General features: G+C 50.0%; 3 protein-coding genes and 1 pseudogene across 4 annotated transcripts in view; 3 read left to right on the top strand and 1 right to left on the bottom strand.

The window, feature by feature from the left end:
• Nucleotides 1-22,231, bottom strand: part of LOC116981584 (zinc finger protein 208-like) — a 111,946-nt gene that overhangs the window by 14,713 nt on the left and 75,002 nt on the right. The window lies entirely within an intron of this gene.
• On the top strand, nt 784-18,479 carry LOC116981527 (zinc finger protein 420-like). 2 transcript variants are annotated; one of them, XM_033034599.1, is made up of 3 exons: nt 784-907; nt 4,265-5,836; nt 15,130-15,255. In XM_033034599.1, the coding sequence occupies exons 2-3, from the start codon at nt 4,377-4,379 to the stop codon at nt 15,149-15,151; spliced, it is 1,482 nt and encodes a 493-aa protein (XP_032890490.1). In that variant the 5' UTR covers nt 784-907; nt 4,265-4,376; the 3' UTR covers nt 15,152-15,255. The 2 variants fall into 2 exon arrangements, with proteins under 2 accessions (XP_032890490.1, XP_032890491.1); XM_033034600.1 differs by lacking the exon at nt 15,130-15,255 and adding an exon at nt 18,411-18,479 and having other exon boundaries at nt 785-907.
• Nucleotides 15,249-15,995, top strand: LOC116981577 (oocyte zinc finger protein XlCOF15-like). The gene has a single exon (XM_033034700.1). It carries the CDS (start codon nt 15,251-15,253, stop codon nt 15,836-15,838), a length of 588 nt encoding a protein of 195 aa, XP_032890591.1. The 5' UTR covers nt 15,249-15,250; the 3' UTR covers nt 15,839-15,995.
• LOC116981564 lies at nt 18,504-19,386 on the top strand (annotated as a pseudogene).

Raw genomic sequence — 22,231 nt, 5'->3', positions numbered from 1 at the left:
GGACGGGCAGCGTCTCTGGAGAGAAGGAATGGGCGACGTCTCGAGGTTGAGACCCTTCCTCAGACTGAGAGTTGCAGGAGAGATATGGAGTGAAAAGCTTTTACATAGAAACAAAGACAATGGGTGCAGGAGTATGCCATTCGGCCAGCACCGGCATTTTTTGGTCTATCTTTTCCTCCCAACCCCATTCTCCTGCCTTCACATCGTAACCCCTGACACCCGTACTAATCAGGCGTCTTTCACCCACACTCTCCTCCCACTTCGTCCCAGTCCCCTTCTGCTATTCCCACCATTCCACCCTTATATCCTAAGTGCCCTCTGTTGCAGGCGATTATGTTAATGTGTTATGACGCGACTTCTAAAGCACAGGTTTCCCGAAGAATGCAAGTGGTGCAGAACTATCAGTATTTTATTTTAAACTTCAGGCACCTTTAAGAATTTTGATTCCAAGACTTGATCACTTCTGCGCGCTGTTGATAGAAACATAGAAAATAGGTGCAGGAGTAGGTCATTCGGCCCTTCGAGCCTGCACCGCCATTCAATATAATCATGTTGATACTCTACATAACAACACGGACTGGCTGTTGTCCATTGGGGAACGTTGAGCCCGTGATATCAGATCCTGTGCATGGCGCATTTTCTACCCAGAAACCTCCGCGCCCCAGAACTCGCCCTATGTTGCAGCCGATACCAAGCGCGCAGGCGCAGAGAGACCGGAAGTGTTGCTGCCAAGACGCGCATGCGGTCCGCGGACAAAAGACTCCGGAGTATCGGTGGCGGGTAGGAGCGGGGATCCGGGCGCGGGATCAGTCAACACCGAGGCCCGGCCTGAGGAGCGGCCCCCGGCTGCGGGGAGAATCGGTGCGGTCCCCGGCGGCGTGAGCGCATCGAATGCACGGATTGAGCGGTGAGAGGAAGGATCCCGACCCGGACCGCGACCCGCGCACCTTCCCCACACCCGCTGAGCTACTCGTGTCGGATGGAACCGCAGATGCTGGTTCACACCGGGTATAGACACAAAATGCTGGAGTAGATGAGCGGGACCGGCGGCTTCTCTGGAGTGAAGATCTGCCCTCAGTTGACAAAGGGAAGGAAGCAACTGACAATGTTGTCAAAATTGTGTTATAGTGGGGTTGCACGTAAGGTCACCGGGTCAAAGGGCTCGCCGCACGGAGCCGCTCAATCCATCTGGAGGACATCGCAGCTTCCGGTACATAATAATAATAATAATAATAATAATACATTTTATTTATGGGCGCCTTTCAAGAGTCTCAAGGACACCTTACAAAAATTTAGCATGTAGAGGAAAAACATGTAAGGGGAATGAAATAAATAGTAGAGACATGACTAGTACACAAAGTAAAGACAGAATTCAATACAAAACACAGTATGAGGCAATTAATGCACAGATGAAAAGGGACGGGGACGTGGGGCTAAGGATAGGCAGAGGTGAAGAGATGGGTCTTGAGGCGGGACTGGAAGATGGTGAGGGACACGGAATTGCGGATCAGTTGGGGGAGGGAGTTCCAGAGCCTGGGAGCTGCCCTGGAGAAGGCTCTGTCCCCAAAACTGCGGAGGTTGGACTTGTGGATGGAGAGGAGACCGGCTGATGTGGATCTGAGGGACCGTGAGGGTTGGTAGGGGGAGAGGAGGTCAATGAGATATGGGGGGGCCAGATGGTGGAGGGCTTTGTAGGTGAGGATCAGGATTTTGTAGGTGATCCGGTGGGAGATGGGAAGCCAGTGAAGTTGTTTGAGGTACATGTTGTTAATACACGAAACGCGTACTTTCCTACCGGTTAATAACCGCCAAAATGGTGAATTTTTGCGCTGAAAATTTTTTTGTGGGAGTTGGGGTAAGTGTGAGAGACATGTACCCAACTTTAGAATTCCAAACGTGAAGCGAAATGAAGGTAAAGAGAAGCGAGAACTGAAGGGACTACAGCAGCTAAAGTGCTTGGTGAACATTGAAAATATTGGGATGCTAAAGGAATCAGGAAAAAACACAAATAATGCCTTAGTTGATGAAACGGCCAATGTTGGCCAAGCACTCCGTCTGTTGTTGTCCCTTCAGCTCTCGCTTCTATCTACCGCCATTTCTCCTCACTTTTGGAATTCTGAAGTAGGCTAAATGTCTCACACGCTTATCCCGATTTCCATAATTATTTACAGCGCAAAAATTGACAATTTCAGCGGGTTTTAACGGGCCTGCTACGCTGGAAACAATGGTAAGTGCCTACCTGCAGTACATCGCGTGTAATCCATTTGGTGTAGCGTAGCAACAGTACGGGTCGTGACCCGACTGCCATGAAACCTCCCTATTGCTTGTTTTGGGGGTATTTGAGATAATGCTCTACACCAGTGGCTCCCAACCTTTTTTAGTTCGTGGCCCCCTTGGCCTCTTTAATTTTTCTGTGCCCCACCCCCCCCCCGACATTATTAGCGGGAAAAAGTAGCCCCCTTCATTGAACCTGTGGCTCCCTAAATCCTCAAATTTTTCTGTGGCCCCCCTGAAATTTGCCCCAGGTTGGGAATCACTGCTCTACACAATGGTGGGCAAAATAAGTCTTCTCTGAGTACAATTTGAAAAATATTTATACCAGAGAAGTAAGAAATTCCATCCCAGAGAGCTGAAAGAAAAACACGTTTTCCTCATTTACAAGAAAACGCCTTTCTGTCAGTTGCTTCCTCTTGTCAAAGTAGGGCAGCAATATGTGTGATATTTCAGGTCCAGACCCTTGAGTCTGAAGAAGGGTCTCGACCGGAAAAGTCACCTATTCCTTCTCCAGAGATGGTGCTAGTCCCACTGAGATGCTCCAGCATTTTGTATCTATTCATTATTTTAATTTCAAAATAGGCTTTATTCGAGAAATAAATATATATATACTACTAGACTAAGTGGGACCCGTTGGGTCCCAGCATCACACAGGAGGGCTGGTCACCAACGCAATATTCCACCTCTCCACCAATTCCAATACTGCCCACCAGTGGGTGGGGGCTGTCTGTTGCGCTAGTATGGGTGTTGCGGGCCGAAGGTACTGGTTTCCAGAGGGCTAGTATAGACATTGTGGGCCGTATGGATGCTTGGGCAGGCATCCAACTGTTGCAACGATTTTAAAAGCCAAGGCGAGGCAAACAATTGGGCTGCAGACACCCGACAACCAAAATTCATTTTGTGAACACAAACTTGCTAAAAAGGGGAGGCAAACAATTGGGCTGCAGATACCCGACAACCAAAATTCATTTTGTGAACACAAACTTGTTTAAAAAAAAAGGAGAGACTGAGTGAGGCACGACACTTCCTGGTTTTATAGTCCCTCCCCCTGCCGCCAGCGGGGGCAGCAGAGAGAATGGGGAATTTTGTAAAAACATTAATATCTCTCTCATTTTTCATCGACGGAAAAAATCCTGCGCATTCATATGGCGGAGGGGGGCTCTGAGCGAGGTGGCCAAAAATGACGGCCGTAGGTGGCGGCGTTCTCTCGGAAATCGCAGCACAGTCGGCCAAAAGCGGTCAAGATCAGAGATTTAGTAATATAAGATACATGATCTTTACAAAACTCCACCCAACATTCTCGGAGGCTATACATACATTCAATACTGTTTATACAAATTACACCATTTTTACCCCACTCATCATTATAATCAGGCTGACCACAGTGCAGAGGAACAGGAGTGAAGGAATAACATTCAGTGCAAGATAAAGTCTGTTTAAAGCTAGTCTGAGGGTCCTCTACCTATGGCGTTCAATGGCATTGCCATCGTCAATGTTCATCACCATCAATCCCCTGGGGGTGGGTCAGCCGTGACTAGAATGTCCGCTGGACCAGCCATGGAAACACCGTGTTTTGCTCATAGTGGGGATGTGGGACTTGCCCAACGGGTGAGGAATGAAAATCTGGGCCAAATCACGGGTGGAGGAGTGGCAGAAATGGCCCACTCTAGTGAAGACAGAAAGGAAGTCGGCGAACTTGATGTTGAGCCCAGACAGAAGGTGAGGGCTTGTTACCCCAGCTTACTCTCAGCTTCTCTGTCACAGTGTGACGTCGTATTTCACCGTAGGGACAAAAATTACCTTGCCTGAAACACGGGCCTGAAGAAGGGTCTCGACCCGAAATGTCGCCTATTCCTTCTCTCCGTAGATGCTGCCTCACCCGCTGAGTGTCTCCAGCATTTTATTGTCTACTTTAGATTTTTCCAGCATCTGCAGTTCCTTTTTAAACACGGGTCTTTACCTGTTAATTTATTATAAACTCTTTTTCCAGGGCAGAACAAGCAGAGGATTGATGTTCAGGAATCTCAAACTCATCCATTTCACCAGCACCTGAGCGTGTGGGAGGATTCACTGCGTCAGTTGATCTGACGAGAGTTCGCAGCATGGATGAATTACTCACCAGCTCTGAGTGTGGGCAGGGATTCACTCAATCTCCACACCTGGTGACCCAGCAGCAAGTTCACGCTGTGGAGAAACCGTTTGCCTGTCCCCATTGTGGGAAGGGATTCACTCGAGCGAGCCAGCTTAAGGGACACCAGCAGATTCACACCGGGGGGAGGCCGTTTACCTGCTCCGAGTGTGGAAAGGGATTCACGCGTTCTCACGCACTGAGGATTCACAAGCAAGTTCACCACGGGGAGAAAGCATTTACCTGTCCCCATTGTGGGAAAGAATTCACGCAATCAGGACAACTGAAGAAGCACCAGCAGATTCACACGGGAGAGAGGCCGTTCACCTGCTCCGAGTGTGGGAAGGGATTCATTGTATTATCTCGTCTGGAGATGCACCAGAGAATTCACACTGGGGAGAGGCCGTTCACCTGCTCCGTGTGTGGGAAGGGATTCATTTGTTCATCTGCGTTACTGAGACACCAGATAATTCACACGGGGGAGAGGCCGTTCACCTGCTCCGATTGTGGGAAGGGATTCATTTGTTTGTTTGCATTACGGAGACACCAGCGAACCCACACTGGAGAGAAACCATTCACCTGCACCGATTGTGGGAAGGGATTCTCGTGTTCTAAATCACTGAGGATTCACAAGGATGTTCACGTCGGGGAGAAGCCATTCACCTGTCCAGATTGTGGGAAGAAATTCACTCAATCGTGCCTGCTGAAGAAGCACCAGCTTGTGCACACCGGGCCGAAGCCGTTCGTCTGCTCAGAGTGTGGGAAGGGGTTCATTGGTTCATCTAGATTGTTGATACACCTGCGAACGCACACCGGGGAGAAGCCCTTCATCTGCTCCGAGTGTGGGGAGGGATTCAATGCACCATCTCAGCTGCAGATACACCAGAGAACTCACACCGGGGAGAGGCCGTTCATCTGTTCCGAGTGTGGGAAAGGTTTAATTTCTTCATCTGCGTTGCAAATGCACCGGAGAACTCACGGCAGGGAGAGGCCCTTCGTCTGCTCCGAGTGTGGGAAGGGATTCAGACATTCTTCTGACCTGAGGAAACACCAGCAAGTTCACGCCGTGAGAAAACCGTTTCCCTGTCCCGACTGTGAGAAGGGATTCACTCAGCCGTGCCGACTGAAGGAGCACCAGCGAATTCACACGGGGGAGAGGCCGTTCACCTGCTCCGAGTGTGGGAAGGGGTTCATTGGATCATCTCATCTGCAGAAACATCTGAGAATTCACACCGGGGAGAGGCCGTTCACCTGCTCCGAGTGTGGGAAGGGATTCACTCAGTCAGACAACCTGAAGGCACACCAGCTTATTCACACCGGGGAGAAGCCGTTCACCTGCTCCAGGTGTGGGAAGGGATTCGCCCAATCTTCTCACCTGAAGAGACACCAGCGAGTTCATGCTGTGAAGAAATCAGTTTCTTCTCCCAACTGTGGGTAGGTTTTCACTGGTAAATCGAACCTACCAGAGAATGTATACTGGGGGAGAGGGCATTCACCTGTTTAGTGCGAGATGTTGGGACTCACTTGAATATTTGAGCTATCGGTAAACCAGCTTGTTCACGCTGGGGCAGGGTGTCAAATATTTTTGGCTGGGCTTTGGAGTCGATATCCAAAACACCCAACACCAACTCCTTGATTTCTTGCGTCTCCGACTCCGACTCCTAGGTATAATAAATCTAAATCTGCTGTGATGACATTACATAAGATGGCATTTTAATAGACAATAGACAATAGGTGCAGGAGTAGGCCATTCGGCCCTTCGAGCCAGCACCGCCATTCAATGTGATCGTGGCTGATCATCCCCAATCCTGCCTTCTCCCCATATCCCCTGACTCCGCTATTTTTAAGAGCCCTATCTAGCCCTCTCTTGAAAGCATCCAGAGAACCAACCTCCACCGCCCTCTGAGGCAGAGAATTCCACAGACTCACCACTCTGTGAGAAAAAGTGTTTCCTCGTCTCCGTTCTAAATGGCTTACTCCTTATTCTTAAACTGTGGGCCCTGGTTCTGGACTCCCCCAACATCGGGAACATGTTTCCTGCCTCTAGCGTGTCCAAACCCTTAACAATCTTATATGTTTCAATGAGATACCCTCTCATCCTTCTAAACTCCAGAGTGTACAAGCCCAGCTGCTCCATTCTCTCAGCATATGACAGTCCCGCCATCCTGGGAATTAACCTTGTAAATCTACGCTGCACTCCCTCAATAGCAAGTATGTCCTTCCTCAAATTAGGGGACTAAATCTGTCCAATACTCCAGGTGTGGTCTCACTAGGGCTCTGTACAACTGCAGAAGGACCTCTTTGCTCCTATATTCGATTCCTCTTGTTATAAAGGCCAACATGCCATTCGCTTTCTGCACTGCCTGCTGTACCTGCATGCATACTTTCATGGACTGATGTACAAGGACCCCCAGATCCCGTTGTACTTCTCCTTTTCCCAAGGCAAATTCATTGTATGTGATTACTTTGCCAATAAAGTTATAGGGAGGTTGCACGGCAGTCGGGTCACAACCCGTGACTCTACTGTTGCTACACTACGCCAACTGGAGTACACGCGATGAACCACAGGTAAGCACTGACTATTGTTTCCAGCGTAGCGGGCCCGTTAAAACCCGCCGAAATGGTCAATTATTGCGCTGTAAAATGTTAAAAGTTTATAGCCAGATTTATCACTTCTGAAACTTTTTAGATACCAAATGAATAAAGAAAAAATATACATAATGCCTTACTGTTGATGAAATGCAGTGAGCAAATGTGATAATTCCCAATATTTTTAATCTTGATATATGCACGGCCAATGTTCGCCAAGCCTTTGTTGTTGTCCCTTCAGCTCTCACTTCTCTTTACCTTCATTTTTCTTCACTTTTGGAATTCTGAAGTTGGGTAGATGTCTCTCACGGTTACCCCGACTTCCATAATTTTTTACAGAGCAAATATTCACCATTTTGGCGGTTTTTAACAGGTAGGAAAGTACGTGTTTCGTGTATTAACAACATATACAGGAAGCTGCGATGTCCTCCAGATGGATTGAGCGGCTCCGTGCGTCAAGCCCTTTGACCCGGTGACCTTACGTGCAACCCCCCTATAAAATCTCGAAGCAAATCTGCCAAGTCTCAGCTTTTCATTTTCCTTTAATTTCCTTATAAATTACAGGCTTGATATTCTTCCGATTTAAATCGGAATTCCGATTTTTTTTGTTTTCCTATTTTTCACTTTTTTTATGCCCGATTATTTGCCCCCATATAAAATCTCGAATTATAGCCGCTGAATGCAGGTTACTTCCATCATAATCATTGACTTCCATGGCGCCCTTTTTACCCAGAAACCTTCGCGCCCCAGAACTCACCCTATGCTGCAGGCGCGGAGAGCCCCGGAAGTGGGTGGGGCCAGGTCGCGCATGCGGTCCGCGGACAAAATACTCCGGAGGATCGGCGGCGGGTAGGAGCGGGGATCCGGGCGCGGGATCAGTCAACACCGAGGCCCGGCCTGAGGAGCGGCCCCCGGCTGCGGGGAGAATCGGTGCGGTCCCCGGCGGCGTGAGCGCATCGAATGCACGGATTGACCGGTGAGAGGAAGGGTCCCGACCCGGACAGATCTTGTGTTTAAGAAGGAACTGCAGATGCTGGAAAATCGAAGGTACACAACAATGCTGGAGAAACTCAGCGGGTGCAGCAGCATCTATGGAGCGAAGGAAATAGGCAACGTTTCGGGCCGAAACCCTTCTTCAGACTGATAGGGGGTGGCGGGGAGAAGGAAGGAGGAGGAGGAGGAGGAGAAGGAAGGAGGAGGAGGAGCCCGCGGGCTGAGGAAGGGGAGGAGACAGCAAGGGCTAACAAAATTGGGAGAATTCAATGTTTATGCCCCCAGGATGCAGACTCCCCAAGCGGAATATGAGGTGCTGTTCCTCCAATTTCCGGTGTTGCTCACTCTGGCCATGGAGGAGACCCAGGACAGAGAGGTCGGATGGGGAATGGGAGGGGGAGTTGAAGTGCTGAGCCACCGGGAGGTCAGGTAGGTTAATGCGGACTGAGCGGAGGTGTTCGGCGAAACGATCGCCAAGCCTGCGCTTAGACTCACCGATGTAGATCAGCTGTCATCTAGAGCAGCGGATGCAATAGATGAGGTTGGAGGAGATGCAGGTGAACCTCTGTCGCACCTGGAACGACTGCTTGGGTCCTTGAATGGAGTCGAGGGGGCAGGTAAAGGGATAAGAGTTGCATTTCCTGCGGTTGCAGGGGAAAGTGCCCGGGGAGGGGATGATACGGGAGGGAAGGGAAGAATTGACAAGGGTGTTACGGAGGGAGCGGTCTTTGCGGAAGGCAGACATGGGGGGAGATGAGAAGATGTGGCGAGTGGTGGGGTCACATTGGAGGTGCCGAAACTGACGGAGGATTACTTGTTGTATGTGACGGCTGGTGGGGTGAAAGGTGAGGACTAGGGGGACTCTGCCCTTGTTGCGAGTGGGGGAATGGGGAGAGAGAGCAGTGTTGTGGGGTATGGAAGAGACCCTGATGCGATCCTCATCTATGGTGGAGGAGGGGAATCCCCCCCGTTCCCTGAAGAATGAGGACATTTCAGATGCCCTGGTGTGGAACGCATCATCCTGGGAGCAGATGCTGCGTAGACAGAGGAATTGGGAGTAGGGGATGGAGTCCTTACAGGAAGCAGGGTTGGAAGAAGTGTAGTCCAGATAGCCGTGGGAGTCAGTAGGTTTATAGTGGATGTCGGTCAGAAGTCTATCACCTGCGATGGAGATAGTGAGGTCAAGGAATGGTAGGGAAGTGTCGGAAATGGTCCAGGTGTATTTGAGTGGATGAATCTTGAATGGATGAACAGATCTTTACCTGTTAATTTATGGTCAACTCTTTTTACAGGGTAGAAGAAGCAGAGGATTGATGTCGAAAAACCTTAGTGTCGGGGTGCTGATCAACTTGGACTTCAGACAGTCGAACGCCTGCTGGTGTTGCGGGAACCAGGACCAAGCGGTCTCATTTCTGGTCAGTTGCCGCAGGGACGAGCTCAGCTCGCTGAGATTGGGTATAAACTTCCCTAGGTAGTTCACCATACCCAGGAATCGTTGCAGACCGAGCACGTCGGTGGGAGCCGGCATCTCGGTGTTTGCGGCAGCCTTCAATGGGTCGGGCTTTAGTCCGTCCGAAGTGAAGACATGCCCGACGTACGTGACTTCCGAGACCCCGAACCTGCACTTTTTAGAGTTCAGCTTCAGGTTGATCCGCCGAGCCCGATCCAGGACGCGGCGGAGGTTCGTGTCGTGCTCGGCACCGTCCTTTCCATAAACCAGGATGTCATCCACGATGATGGCGCACGGCAGGCCGGAGAACAACTGTTCCATCGCCCTCTGAAACATCTCGCTTGCAGAATTGATGCCGAATGGCATTCGTAGAAACTTAAATCTGCCAAACGGTGTCGAGAACGTCGTCAGGTCGGAGGAGCCCTTGTCCAGTGGTATTTGCCAAAAGGAACTATTCGCATCGAGTACTGAGAAAACAGTGGCCTGTCCGACTTGGGCTGCAACGTCCTCCACGGTCCTCATGGGATAGTGGGTCGCCTGATTGTGAGGTTTAAATCCTTCGGGTTGATGCACACCCGTATTTCGTTTCTGTCCTTTTTCAGGGTGGCAACCATGGTGGAGACCCACTCGGTGGGCTCGCTGACCGCCTCCAGCACTCCCATGGCGACCATAAGGATAAGGGGGAAATCCTTTAAAACCGAGATGAGAAGAACTTTTTTCACACAGAGAGTGGTGAATCTCTGGAACTCCCTGCCACAGAGGGTAGTCGAGGCCAGTTCATTGGCTATATTTAAGAGGGAGTTAGATGTGGCCCTTGTGGCTAAGGGGATCAGAGGGTATGGAGAGAAGGCAGGTACGGGATACTGAGTTGGATGATCAGCCATGATCATATTGAATGGCGGTGCAGGCTCGAAGGGCCGAATGGCCTACTCCTGCACCTAATTTCTATGTTTCTATGTCGTTCAACATCGACTCAACTTTGTCTTTCATGGCGTGGGACACTATGCGGTGCGCGGATCACAGGCCCCACCTTCGGGTCAATGGCAATTTTGTAGGCGATGGGCAGCTTGCCCAGCTCATCGTTAAACAGGTCGGGGTATTCCGATATCGGATCCAGCGAAATCAGCACTTAGTGGACCGTTCGGTCGAACGACACCAGTCCCAGGTCCTGGCATGCCTGGTTTCCCAACAGAGTCACACAGTCAGAGTTCAGGACATAGAACGTAAGGGCCCGCGATGTTTTTTTCAGCACGCAATTGAAGGTGGCCTTTCCCATCGGTCTCAGCACCTCGCCCCCGTAAGCATGCAGAGTGGACCGGTCTGCAGTTAGGAGCTCATTGTTTCTAATCTTCTTGGACAGGCTTGTTGACATTACGTTGACCTTGGCACCCGTGTCGAGCTTAGCATGGAAACTGCAATTGTTGACATTAACCAGGGCAGTCGGATCGGGTAGTCGGCCAGGTGCGTGGAGGAGTGAGAACACACTCGCCTCCCCTTGAGAATTAATTGGATCAGAATCGTGGGCCGTGTCGAGCGAGGACTGGGAACCTTACTGGTTATCAATTTGCATCAGCATGTTTAAGTTGGGTCTAGAAGCTTGTGGAACTCTCCCACGGGAGCGGCAAGCTGCAGAGAAATGATTTGGCTTCTTACAAAAGTTGCAGGTTTTGCCGTAAGCTGGGCACGGCGACTGCTTTTGATGCACGTTGTTGCAATTGGGGCACTTTCTGGGGGGTACCCCGCCGGGACCGTAGCTGGCCCGTGGCACAAATTTTGTGTTATTCATCCGAGGACGCGGTCTGTTAAACCCGGTCAGATTGATCGATTTTGTTTCCGACTCCCGCTGACCGATCTGCGGGTCAACGACCTCAGCCATTCTCAAAGTCAGATCTGGTTTCCCGAGGAGCTCCGATCTTAACCTCTGATCGAGCATCCCCGTCACTAAAATGTCCCTGGTAAGCTGGTCTGCCATTGCACCAAAACGGCACCTCTGGGCTAGGTAGCGCAGGTCAGCAATGAAACGTTCAACAGGTTCCTCCGGCAGCTGCTGTCTGGTGAAAAAATGCGCCCTCTCTAAAATACGGTTCGAGGGCAGGTCGCAAATCTCCCTGAACTTGCGCAGCAGACATACCGGGTCGTCAGCAGTCTCTAGAGGTATCTGTACCTGATCATCGGGACCCAGGACCGCTGGGTCGTAGGTGAAGGTTCTTGCTCTCCTCATGGCATCGGGGCCGGCAAGGTTGAGAAGTAGAGAGGCTTTAACCGCATCGGGCTCGTTCCGATGTGTGATGTCGATGTAGAGGCTGAAGTCCAACTCGAAGGTAGCCCAACGCTCTGCGATGTCAGAATCAAAGATGAGGGGCGCGGGCTTTCGGCACGAGGATGCCACGGTCAGTGAAGGCAAAACACAGAGAAAGAAATAAAACTCAGAAAAAAGAAATAAAACCCGGGAAACAGGAGACGCGAGTCTTTTCTGACTGACACCATATAAATGAGTGATCAAACACGCTTGTACTTTACACTAGTCTTTAATGAGAACACAGGGTTAAACACACATCAGCAGTCACTGTCTCCAGTCTGCTACTGTACTGCGCAGAAGGAGAAGAAGGCGTTATTATAATTGGTAACTAAGGCGTGGTTAGTGGTACTGACGTAGCTATATTATTGGTTGCATGCATAAACCATCTACACTTGACATTTTAGTATTGGTTGTGAGACTGTGTGTGAGTCTGTGTGAGGGAGTCTGTCTGTGTGTGTGTATATGTGTGTGTGAGAGAGTGTCTGTTTATATGTGTGTGTGAGAGTCTGTGTGTGTGTGTGTGTGTGTGTATGAGAGTGTGTATGTGTGTGTGAGAGCCTGTGTGTGTGTGAGTGTCTGTAAGGTGGAGGGTGTGTGTGTGATCAGCTGGTACAAATAATTTGTACAAAATAGTACAAATAATATAGTCTTTCGTGGTTCAGAGCTTATTCGTTATGTTTAATAGCCTGATGGCTGTCAGGAAGAGGCTGTGCCTCAATGTGAATGTTACAGTTTTCAGTTTACAAAAGTCGGACTTGACTCCAGAAATCGGGCATGTCAGTCAGTCCAGAGGCCATGAGTAAGTGAGTCAGCCAGTCCAGAGACCATGAGTTAGTCCCAAGGCAGTGAGTCCAGAGGCCATAAGTGGGTCACTCACTGCCGCCCCTCCCCCCACTGGCACCCCCCCCTCAAGACGCTGCCCTCCGCCTGGCTATAGGATGCCCCCCCCCTCCTGAAGCCGCCCCCATCCCCTGCTGCAGGACACCCCCTCCCTCATTAGCCCACGAGAGCCCCAGCCAGAAACCGTCCCCCTCCCTCGGCTGCAGGACATTTGCCATACCGAGGTGGAAGATTGCAACCTTCACGTGGTCCGCCCTGTTTCGACTAATGCAATCAACTCGACATGCACAAACAGAAGAGCAAATAGAACCAGTTATCCTACAACTTTAGGCTGTGCACGCCACACGAAAGAAGAAGCCACCCCGACAGCCCTTGCCTCGAAAAACATTTTTGCACAAATTCTTCAGTGAGTCCAGAGGATTGAGAATTACAACAAATTACAACTGCTCAATCTCTCTATATTAAAATTGTCTTTTTTTATCAACAGCAAATATCCATCAAGAGGCAGTAGCAGCAGAACACAACAAGAGACACAACAAGAAATAACTTAATAATTCTCATCTTTAACATTTGATTTGTTCTTGTATTTTAAGAGTAATTCACAATTTTAAGTATAATAAATCCTTTTTCCACTTTTCATGCCTGCATGTTCTTCATCACAATGGGAACCTAATAGGCAGGAATGGCTGCTCTGTGGGAGAGCTGCTGAGAGTGCATGGGGGGAGGTTGTGGGGAGATGGACTGAATGTGTGGGGGGGAGGGGAATGGCAAGGAGCAGTGGGGGGGATGAAGGGAGGAGGGGTGACTGAATGAACTGCCAGCGTACCGGGCGTGAGTGACTGAACTGCCAGCCCACCAGCCGTGAGTGACTGCACTGCCAGCCCACTAGCCATGAGTAAGTGAATTGCCAGTTCACCAGCTGTAAGTGACTGAACTGCGAGCCCAGCAGCCGTGAGTGGCTGCACTGCCAGCCCACCAGCACTGAGTAAGTGAACTGCCAGCCCACCAGCTGCAAGTGACTGAACTGCCAGCCCACCAGCCGTGAGTGACTGCACTGCCAGCCATCCAGCCATGACTCACTGAACTGCCAGCCCAATAATCCATTTAGTCCACCCTCTCCCCCTTCTCTCTCACAGAGTCTGTCACCTGTTTTGGGCACAATTTCTGGCAGTTTCTCAGCTGCCAGCCTGCCAGGTCTGAGTGACTGTACTGTCAGGCCTCAGTGACTGAGTTGCCAGCCCAATAATCCATTCGGCCCACAGTCCATACTAGCCCTCTTGAAACCAGCCCCTTCGGCCCACAACACCCATAATAGCACAACAGAAAGCCCACCCCCATTGGCCAGCAATTTTGGAATTGGTGGAGAGGTGGATTATTGCGTTGGGTGACCAGCCCTCCTGTGTGATGCTGGGACCTAACGGGTCCCACTTAGTCTAGTATGTTATAAATACAGGTAGATACATGATTTTGGTCACAAAATGAAACGAAAAAGCACCGCGGCCCATGGTCTACAAATAAATGAGTTCTGTTGAGAACCCCTTGTCTTCGCATGCAATGTAGGCCACTCGGCCCATCTGGTCACTCACTGCCAGTCTTTCTCTTGTGTTTAATTCTCTGGAATGTTCTTGTATTTCTTCCTCCTCTGTTTTGAAACATAGAAAATAGGTGTAGGAGTAGACCATTCAGCCCTTCGAGCCGGCACCGCCATTCAATATTATCATGGCTGATCATCCAACTCACTATCCTGTACCAGCTTTCTCTCCATACCCCCTGATCGCTTTAGCCACAAGGGCCACATCTAACTCCCTCTTATATATAGCCAATGAACTGGCCTCAAGTACCTTCTGTGCAGAGAATTCCAGAGATTCACCACTCTCTGTGCATAAAATGTTTTCTCATCTCGGTCCTAAAAGATTTCCCCCTTATCCTTAAACTGTGACCCCTTGTTCTGACTTCCCCAACATCGGGAACAATATTCCTGCATCTAGCCTGTCCAGCCCCGTAAAATTTTTGTAAGTTTCTATAAGATCCCCCTTCAATCTTCTAAAATCTCTGGGGAGGGAGGGAGGGTGAAACCTGCCATTGGTCCATGCGTAACATCGTTGGAATATCCGCCGTGTTACATTGATTGCAGACTCTCCGCATACAAGAACAAAGTGGCTGTTGTCCATTGGGGAACGTTGATCCCGTGATTTCAGATCATGTCCATGGCGCCCGCTTTACCCAGAAACCATCGCGCAAAGGAACTCGCCCTATGTTGCAGACGATACCAAGCGCGCAGCCGCAGAGAGCCCGGAAGTGGTGGGGCCAAGGCGCGCATGCGGTCCGTGGACAAGACTCCGGAGGATCGGCGGCGGCGGCGGGTAGGAGCGGGGATCCGGGCGCGGGATCAGTCAACACCGAGGCCCGGCCTGAGGAGCGGCCCCCGGCTGCGGGGAGAATCGGTGCGGTCCCCGGCGGCGTGAGCGCATCGAATGCACGGATTGAGCGATGAGAGGAAGGGTCCCGACCCGGACAGATCTTTACCTGTTAATTTATGGTCAACTCTTTTTACAGGGTAGAAGAAGCAGAGGATTGATGTTCAGGAATCTCTAACTCGCTTATTTCACCGGCGCCTGAACGTGTGGGAGGATTCACTGCGTCAGCTGATCCGCCCGGACGCCAGACAGGTCACAGCATGGAGACATTACTGGCCAGCTCTGAGTGTGGGCAGGGATTAAACCAATCTACCCACCTGTTGACCGGACAGCAAGTTCACACTGTGGAGAAACCGTTAACCTGTCCCGATTGTGGGATGGGATTCACTCAATTGTCCCAACTGAATAGGCACCAGCGTATTCACACAGGGGAGAGGCCGTTCACTTGCTCTGAATGTGGGAAGGCATTTACTCGTTCGTCTGACTTAGTGAGACACCAGCGAATTCACACGGGGGAGAAGCCGTTTGCCTGCTCTGAGTGTGGGAAGAGATTCATTGAATCATTTGAGTTGCAGAGACACCAGACAATTCACACTGGGGAGAGGCCGTTCACCTGCTCTGAATGTGGGAAGGGATTTTCTCGTTCATCTCTGTTACTGAGACACCATAGAAGTCACACCGGGGAGAAGCCGTTCACCTGCTCCGAGTGTGGGAAGGGATTCACTCAAGCATGGAGCCTGAAGACCCATCAGCGAGATCACACCGGGGAGAAGCCGTTCATCTGCTCCGAGTGTGGGAAGGGATTCTCTCGCTCATCTGCGTTACTGAGACACCAGAAAATTCACTAGGGAGAGGCCGTTCACCTGCTCTGAGTGTGGGAAGAAATTAACTCAATCTTCTCACCTGAAGACCCACCAGCGAATTCACGCTGTGGAGAAAACAGTTGCCCCTCCCAACCATGGGTAGGGTTTCACCAGTAAGTCTAACCGGGTGACCCCCCCCCCCAGAGAATTCATGCTGGGGAGAGAGCATTCACCTGTTTAGTGTGTGGGCTGGGATTTACTTGAATATCTGAACAATTGACACACCAGCTCGTTCACACTGGGGGAGAACGTTTAAATAAGTTCCTGGTTTGTTTAGAGTTTAGTGATACAGTGCGGAAACAGGCCCTTCAGCCCACTGCGTCCGCGCTGTCCAGCAATTCCCGCTTATTAACCATTGAAAGCATCCAGGGAACCAGCCTCCACCGCCAGGTCCCACATAGGAGATTAATGGGCAAAATTAGGGCACATGGTATTGGGGGTAGAGTCCTGACATGGATAGAGAAATCGTTGGCAGACAGGAAACAAAGAGTAGGGGTTAACGGGTCCCTTTCAGAATGGCAGGCAGTGACTAGTGGGGTATCGCAAGGCTCGATGCTGGGACCGCAGCTATTTACAATATACATCAATGATTTCGAAGAAGGGATTCAAAGTAACATTAGCAAATTTGCAGATGACACAAAGCTGGGTGGAGGTGTGAACTGTGAGGAGAATGCTATGAGAATGCAGGGTGACTTGGACAGGTTGGGGGAGTGGGCAAGATGCATGGCAGATGAAGCTTAATGCGGATGAATGTGAGTTTATCCAGTTTGGTAGCAAAAACAGGAAGGCAGATTACTATCTAAATGGCGTCAAGTTGGGAAAAGGGGAAGTACAACGGGATCTGAGGGTCCTTATTCATCAGTCTATGAAAGTAAGATACATGTACAGCAGGCAGCGAAGAAAGCGAATGGCATGTTGGCCTTTATAACAAGAGAAATCGAATATAGGAGCAAAGAGGTCCTTCTGCAGTTGTACAGAGCCCTAGTAAGACCACACCTGGAGTATTGTGTGCAGTTTTGGTCCCATAATTTGAGGCAGGACATACTTGCTATTGAGGGAGTGCACCGTAGGTTTACAAGGTTACTTCCCGGGATGGCGGGACTGTCATATGCTGAGAGAATGGAGCGGCTGGGCTTGTACACTCTGGAGTTTAGAAGGATGAGAGAGGATCTCATTGAAACATATAAGATTTTTTAGGGTTTGGACATGCTAGAGGCAGAAAACATGTTCCCGATGTTGGGGGAGTCCAGAACCAGGGGCCACAGTTGAAGAATAAGGAGTAAGTCATTTAGAACGGAGACGAGGAAACACTTTTTCTCACAGAGAGTTGAGAATCTGTGGAATTCTCTGCCTCAGCGGGCGGTGGAGGCAGGTTCTCTGGATGCTTTCAAGAGAGAGCTAGATAGGGCTCTTAAAAATAACGGAGTCAAGGGATATGGGGAGAAGGCAGGAACGGGGTACTGATTGGGGATGATCAGCCATGATCACATTGAATGGCGGTGCTGGCTCGAAGGGCCGAATGGTCTACTCCCGCACCTATTATCTATTGCCCTCTGACGAGTTTCAGGTATGATTTCTATAATATTTTTACACAATATGTAATAAATACAGGTAGATACGTGATTTGGGTCACAAAATGAGAGAAAAAAAGCATTTCTGCCCATGCTCTACAAATAAGTGAGTTCTGTTGTCAACCCCTTGTCTCCGCATGCAATGTAGGCCACTCGGCCCATCTGGTCACTCACTGCCAGCCTTTCTCTTCTGTTGACCTCTCTGGAATGTTCTTGCATTTCTTCCTCCCCTGTTTACTCTGGAGAGGGAGGGAGAAAACTGCCATTGGTTCATGAGTAACATAGTTGGTTTTCCGGCACTTGTATGTGTAATGCTTCAAATATTTAATCGATAATGTTTTATTATTAATGTTTAATGTTTTATGTGTCATTCCTAACTGTCACTGTTGTCACTTGCGGGCTGAGCACCAAGGGAAATTCCTTGTTTATGATTTCTCAGCCAATAAACTTATTGAAACTCAAACTTCATTGGTTCGTGAGTCTGATAGTTCCAACAGTCGGCATTTGTAAGTGTAATGATTTTTACAAGTAATCGACGAGAGAGGTCGCAGTGTTACATTGACTGCAGACTCTTCACATACAAGGGCAAAGTGGCTGTTGTCCATTGGGGAACGTTGAGCCGGTGATTTCAGATCATGTCCATGGCGCCCCATTTACCCAGAACCCTCCGCGCCCCAGAACTCGCCCTATGTTGCAGGCGAACCAAGCGCGCAGGCGCGGAGAAACCCGGAAGTGGTACGGCCAAGGCGCGCATGTGGTCCGTGGACAAAAGACTCCGGAGGATCGGCGGCGGGTAAGCGCGGGGATCCGGGCGCGGGATCAGTCAACACCGAGGCCCGGCCTGAGGAGCGGCCCCCGGCTGCGGGGAGAATCGGTGCGGTCCCCGGCGACGTGAGCGCATCGAATGCACGGATTGAGCGATGAGAGGAAGGGTCCCGACCCGGACAGATCTTTACCTGTTAATTTATGGTCAACTCTTTTTACAGGGTAGAAGAAGCAGAGGATTGATGTTCAGGAATCTCTAACTCGTTTATTTCACCGGCGCCTGAACGTGTGGGAGGATTCACTGCGTCAGCTGATCCGCCCGGACGCCAGACAGGTCACAGCATGGAGAAATTACTGGCCAGCTCTGAGTGTGGGCAGGGATTAAACCAATCTTCCCACCTGTTGACCCGACAGCAAGTTCACACTGTGGAGAAACCGTTTACCTGTCCCGATTGTGGGATGGGATTCACTCAATTGTCCCAACTGAAGAGGCACCAGCGTATTCACACCGGGGAGAGACCGTTCACCTGCTCTTCGTGTGGGAAGGGATTTACTCGTTCGTCTGACTTAGTGAGACACCAGCGAATTCACACGGGGGAGAAGCCGTTTGTCTGCTCTGAGTGTGGGAAGAGATTCATTGAATCATTTGAGTTGCAGAGACACCAGACAATTCACACTGGGGAGAGGCCGTTCACCTGCTCTGAATGTGGGAAGGGATTTTCTCGTTCATCTCTGTTACTGAGACACCAGAGAATTCACACGGGGGAGAAGCCGTTCACCTGCTCTGAATGCGAGATGGGATTCACCCAATCTTGCAACCTGTTATCCCACCAGCGAATTCACACTGCGGAGAAACCATTTGTCTGTACCGATTGTGGGAAGAGATTTAATCGAGCAAGCAACATGAAGACCCACCAGCGATTTCACACGGGGGAGAGGCCATTCACCTGCTCCGAGTGTGGGAAGGGATTCACTCAAACAAGCAGCCTGAAGATCCATCAGCGAATTCACACCGGAGAGAAGCCGTTCATCTGCTCCGAGTGTGGGAAGGGATTCTCTCACTCATCTGCATTACTGAGACACCAGAAAATTCACTGTGGAGAGTGACCGTTCACCTGCTCTGAGTGTGGGAAGGGATTCTCGCAGTCGTCTGCGTTACTGGGACACCAGAGAATTCACTAGGGAGAGGCCGTTCACCTGCTCCGAGTGTGGGAAGGGATTCACTCAATCTTCTCACGCGAATTCACGCTGTGGAAAAACCATTTGCCTCTCCCAACCATGGGTAGGGTTTCACCAGTAAGTCTAACCGGGTGACCCCCCCCAGAAAATTCATGCTGGGGAGAGAGCATTCACCTGCTTAGTGTGTGGGCTGGGATTTACTCGAATATCTGAACAATTGACACAACAGCTCGTTCACACTGGGGGAGAACGTTTAAATAAGTTTCTGGTTTGTTTAGAGTTTAAAAATACAGTGCGGAAACAGGTCCTTCGGCCCACCGTGCCCGCGCCGTCCAGCAATTCCCACTTATTAACACTATCCTACACCTACTAGGGACAATATTTACACAAGCCAATTAACCAGCAAACCTGTACGTCTTTGGAGTGTGGGAGGAAACGGAAGATCTCGGAGAAAACTCACGCAGATCACGGGGAGAACGAACAAACTCCGTACAGACAGCACCCGTAGTCAGGATCAAACCTGGGTCACCAGTGCTGCATTCACTGTAAGGCAGCAACCCTACCGCTGCGCCACTGTCATTAATTGAATTGAATTGAATTGAATACATTTTATTAGCCAAGTATGTTGTTAAATCCTGTTGCGTCCACAAGTGACTGCTGATGTTGGACTCTATGGTTACTGCTGATATATTACTACACATATCTTTGATATGTGACAGTGGGCCGAGGTGCCAAAAGGGCTCTAGATTTTAACTTTCTAGATCCATGTCTGGTATCTACTTGAAATTTGGCACAGATTTAGATAAAACATTGATAAGGAATTCATAATTCGTCAGTCCAAAAAGTTGCACACTAATTAATTAAGCTAATAGGAAAAAGTAACAGCGCCCTCTTGTGCTCAAATATATATAGCTGTACATGGGAACATTGAATATGGGGCTGCCGCAGATCTTGCGGCTCAGATCTGAAATGTCCTAATTCTTCAGGGAACGGGGGTTCCCCTCCTCCACTATAGATGAGGCTCGCACCAGGGTCTCTTCCATACCCCGCAACATTGCTCTCTCTCCCCATCCCCGCACTCGCAACAAGGGCAGAGTCCCCCTAGTCCTCACCTTTCACCCCACCCGCCGTCACATACAACAAATAATCCTCCTTCATTTTCGCCACCTCCAACTTGACCTCACCACTCGCCACATCTTACCATCTCCCCCCATTCCGCGAAGACCGCTCCCTCCACAAATCCCTTGTCAGTTCTTCCCTTCCCTCCCATACCACCCCCTCCCCGGGCACTTTCCATTGCAACCACAACACCTGTCCCTTTACCTCCCCCCTCGATTCCATTCAAGGACCCAAGCAGTCGTTCCAGGTGCGACAGAGGTTCACCTGTATCCCCTCCAACCTCATCTACTGCATCCGTTGCTCTAGATGTCAGCTGATCTACATCGGTGAGACTAAGCGGAGGTTGGGCGATCGCTTCGCCGAACACCTCCGCTCGGTCCGCAAGAACCTACCTGACCTCCCGGAGGCTCAGCACTTCAACTCCCCCTCCCATTCCCAATCCGACCTCTCTGTCCTGGGTCTCCTCTATTGCCAGAGTGAGCAACACCGGAAATTGGAGGAACAGCACCTCATATTTCGCTTGGGGAGTCTGCATCCTGCGGGCATGAACATCGAATTCTCAAAATTTTGTTAGCCCTTGCTGTCTCCTCCCCTTCCTCAGCCCTCGGGCTCCTCCTCCTTTTTCCTTCCTTCTCCCCGCCACCCCCTATCAGTCTGAAGAAGGGTTTCGGCCCGAAACGTTACCTATTTCCTTCGCTCCATAGATGCTGCTGCACCCGCTTCACAAATGGGGCAGCAGTCCAACCCCATGGTGTGCTTGTGGAGAGCAGCAAACAATGCAACACATCATTGAAGCATGCCCTCAACAAAGACTCAAAGGAGGACTTGTCACCCTTCATACAGCAGATCAAGAGGCAACTGCTTGGCTAAAGGACTTTGCATTCGCTAAATAAATAAACCCGCTGAGTTTCTCCAGCATTTTTGTGAACATTCAGATTAGATGTATGTGTTGTGAGCAGCTATGAAGATAACCAGTTTGTTAGCACCAAATTTAAAAAAAATTGTTGATAAATGCTTTTTCCATCATTCCCACCAGAATTAATGTTAAAATTTCAACTGAAATATCTCCTGACCAAATTTGTGATATATATATCACCGATCGTAGAAGTAAAACCTGGATAAACCCAACGTGTAGTTGTGAATGTTGCTCATCAAAATAAGAGTACTGGTACTCCATATTAAGAGCATTGATTTGCCGTTAAAATGAATTCTGTAATAACGTGTCAACGGTAGTAGTGACAGCGGTTTTAATGTTTCACGTGTTCACAACTTAATTAATCCATCTTTTTGGATTAAATAATAACATTGGGAATTAAAACATATTTGATTGCATTCCGTTATAGTCATAGTCAATGTTCGCTCTGAAGACATTTCCAGCACAATAGCGTCAGGAGGGAAGTGTGGATCAGTGCAGGATGGCGGGGGGGGGGGGGGGGGGGGGGGATTGTAAAATTGTGAGGGGAGAGCACGGAGGGATGACAGTGGGGTTGAATGGGGGGATCTGTGCAGGGTGGATGGGGGGTGCAGTGCAGGATGAAGGCGGGGAGCAGTGCAGGATGGAAGGGAAGGGGGGGACAGTACAGGATGAATTGGGGGACCAATGTAGGATTGATAGGGAGTGGCAGGAGAATCAATGCGAGATGGATAGGGAGATCAGTGCACGATGAATAGATGGGGGGGGGGGGGTAGATGAGGAGGGGAGCACACGAGATGTCAGTGAGGACTGAATAGAGGCAGGAATGGG

This window comes from Amblyraja radiata, chromosome 15 (genome assembly GCF_010909765.2).
Source record: "Amblyraja radiata isolate CabotCenter1 chromosome 15, sAmbRad1.1.pri, whole genome shotgun sequence".
Classification (NCBI taxonomy): Eukaryota; Metazoa; Chordata; class Chondrichthyes; order Rajiformes; family Rajidae; genus Amblyraja; species Amblyraja radiata.
Note: the sequence above shows the minus strand (reverse complement) of the source record. Positions and strands in the feature narration are given on the sequence as shown.